Source organism: Carlito syrichta, unplaced genomic scaffold (genome assembly GCF_000164805.1).
Source record: "Carlito syrichta isolate Samal-C Ts95f unplaced genomic scaffold, Tarsius_syrichta-2.0.1 Scaffold135987, whole genome shotgun sequence".
NCBI lineage: Eukaryota > Metazoa > Chordata > Mammalia > Primates > Tarsiidae > Carlito > Carlito syrichta.
Genome location: NW_007080083.1, coordinates 54450 through 55711, shown reverse-complemented (window position 1 = coordinate 55711; position 1262 = coordinate 54450). Strand labels below are relative to the sequence as shown.

The 1262-nt window shown below is 69.3% G+C and overlaps 1 protein-coding gene across 1 annotated transcript in view; it reads left to right on the top strand.

Moving 5' to 3' along the window:
* Positions 1-460: 460 nt before the first annotated feature.
* Positions 461-1262, top strand: part of MEIS3 (Meis homeobox 3) — a gene marked incomplete at its 5' end in the record, with an annotated part of 5765 nt that continues 4963 nt past the window's right edge. Inside the window, 3 exons of the mRNA XM_021708385.1 lie at positions 461-721; positions 879-1038; positions 1132-1182. Of these exons, the coding sequence (XP_021564060.1) occupies positions 461-721; positions 879-1038; positions 1132-1182 (472 nt within the window). The remainder of the gene's footprint in view (positions 722-878; positions 1039-1131; positions 1183-1262) is intronic.

Below are 1262 nucleotides of genomic sequence, written 5' to 3'. Positions count from 1 at the left end.
CACTGTGCGTTCGGGAGGGGGCCGGTGAGGCCCCACCGGCCTCCTCCCCGCCTGCCCGTGTCTCTCCCTCAGGCCGACTCTCCTCCCCTCCCTCTCTGTCTGCCCCCCCCACTGTCTCTCCCCTCCGTCTCTCTCCTCTCTCTGCCTCGCTCCTTCCTCCCTGTCTCTCCCACTCCCTGGCTGTCTCTGCCCTTCCATCTCTGCCTCTCCCCCTCCCTCTCTCTCCTCCTGTCTCTGAATCTCTCTCCACTCCTCCCTCCCAGCCAGCCCTGGCCGTCCCTCCCTCTGAGTCCTCCTGGCCACATCACAGCCTGGGGCACAAGGGAAGACCCTGGGGCAGCCCTCAGTCCCACCCAGACAGCTCCACCCAACGTGGCAGCTTACGGGTCAGTCGGGGCTCAGACACGGGGGACCAGAAGGCGGCTTCTTGGAACACGGAGGGGCATCTCCTGGGCCCCAGGAGAGAGGGCCCCTCGGCTGGGTATCTGAGTCTTGGGGCCCTGACCCCTCCCTGGGGCTCCACCCCCGTCTCCCCCCAGTACGATGAGCTGCCCCACTACCCAGGCCTCGTGGATGGCGCCGCAGCCCTGGCTGGCTTCACGGAGGCAGTGCCCTCGGCACCGAGAGCCCCGGGGCCCTACGGCCCGCACCGGCCTCCCCAGCCCCTGCCCCCGGCCCTGGACAGCGACGGCCTGAAGAGGGAGAAGGATGAGATCTATGGGTGAGGGGGGCTGGGCCGGCGAGGGGTCTCTGGCTCTCCTGCCTTTCTGGGTCTCGGTCGCACCTCTCGTCCGTCTCTCTGTGCCTCTGCTTCTCCGTCTTTCCTCCCGGGCCTCTTGCCCGCCTCCCCTCACGGCTTTCCCTTCTGCCCCCCCCAGGCACCCCCTCTTCCCCCTCTTGGCCCTGGTCTTTGAGAAATGTGAACTGGCCACATGCTCCCCCCGCGATGGGGCCGGGGCTGGGCTGGGGACGCCCCCGGGTGGAGACGTCTGCTCCTCTGATTCCTTCAACGAGGACATCGCGGCCTTCGCCAAGCAGGTGGGCGGGCGTCCCCTCCGCTGAACGCCCTGGCAGCAGGGAGGGGCGGAGGGGAGGCAGGATACACCCACGGGCCTCTCTGTGCCCTCCCAGGTCCGCTCCGAGAGGCCCCTCTTCTCCTCCAACCCCGAGCTGGACAACCTGGTGAGAGCCCGGCGCTCCCCGCGCCCCCTCCTCCGCGGAGTCTCACCCCCAGAGTGGGTGGGGGGTGCAGAGGGGACCCC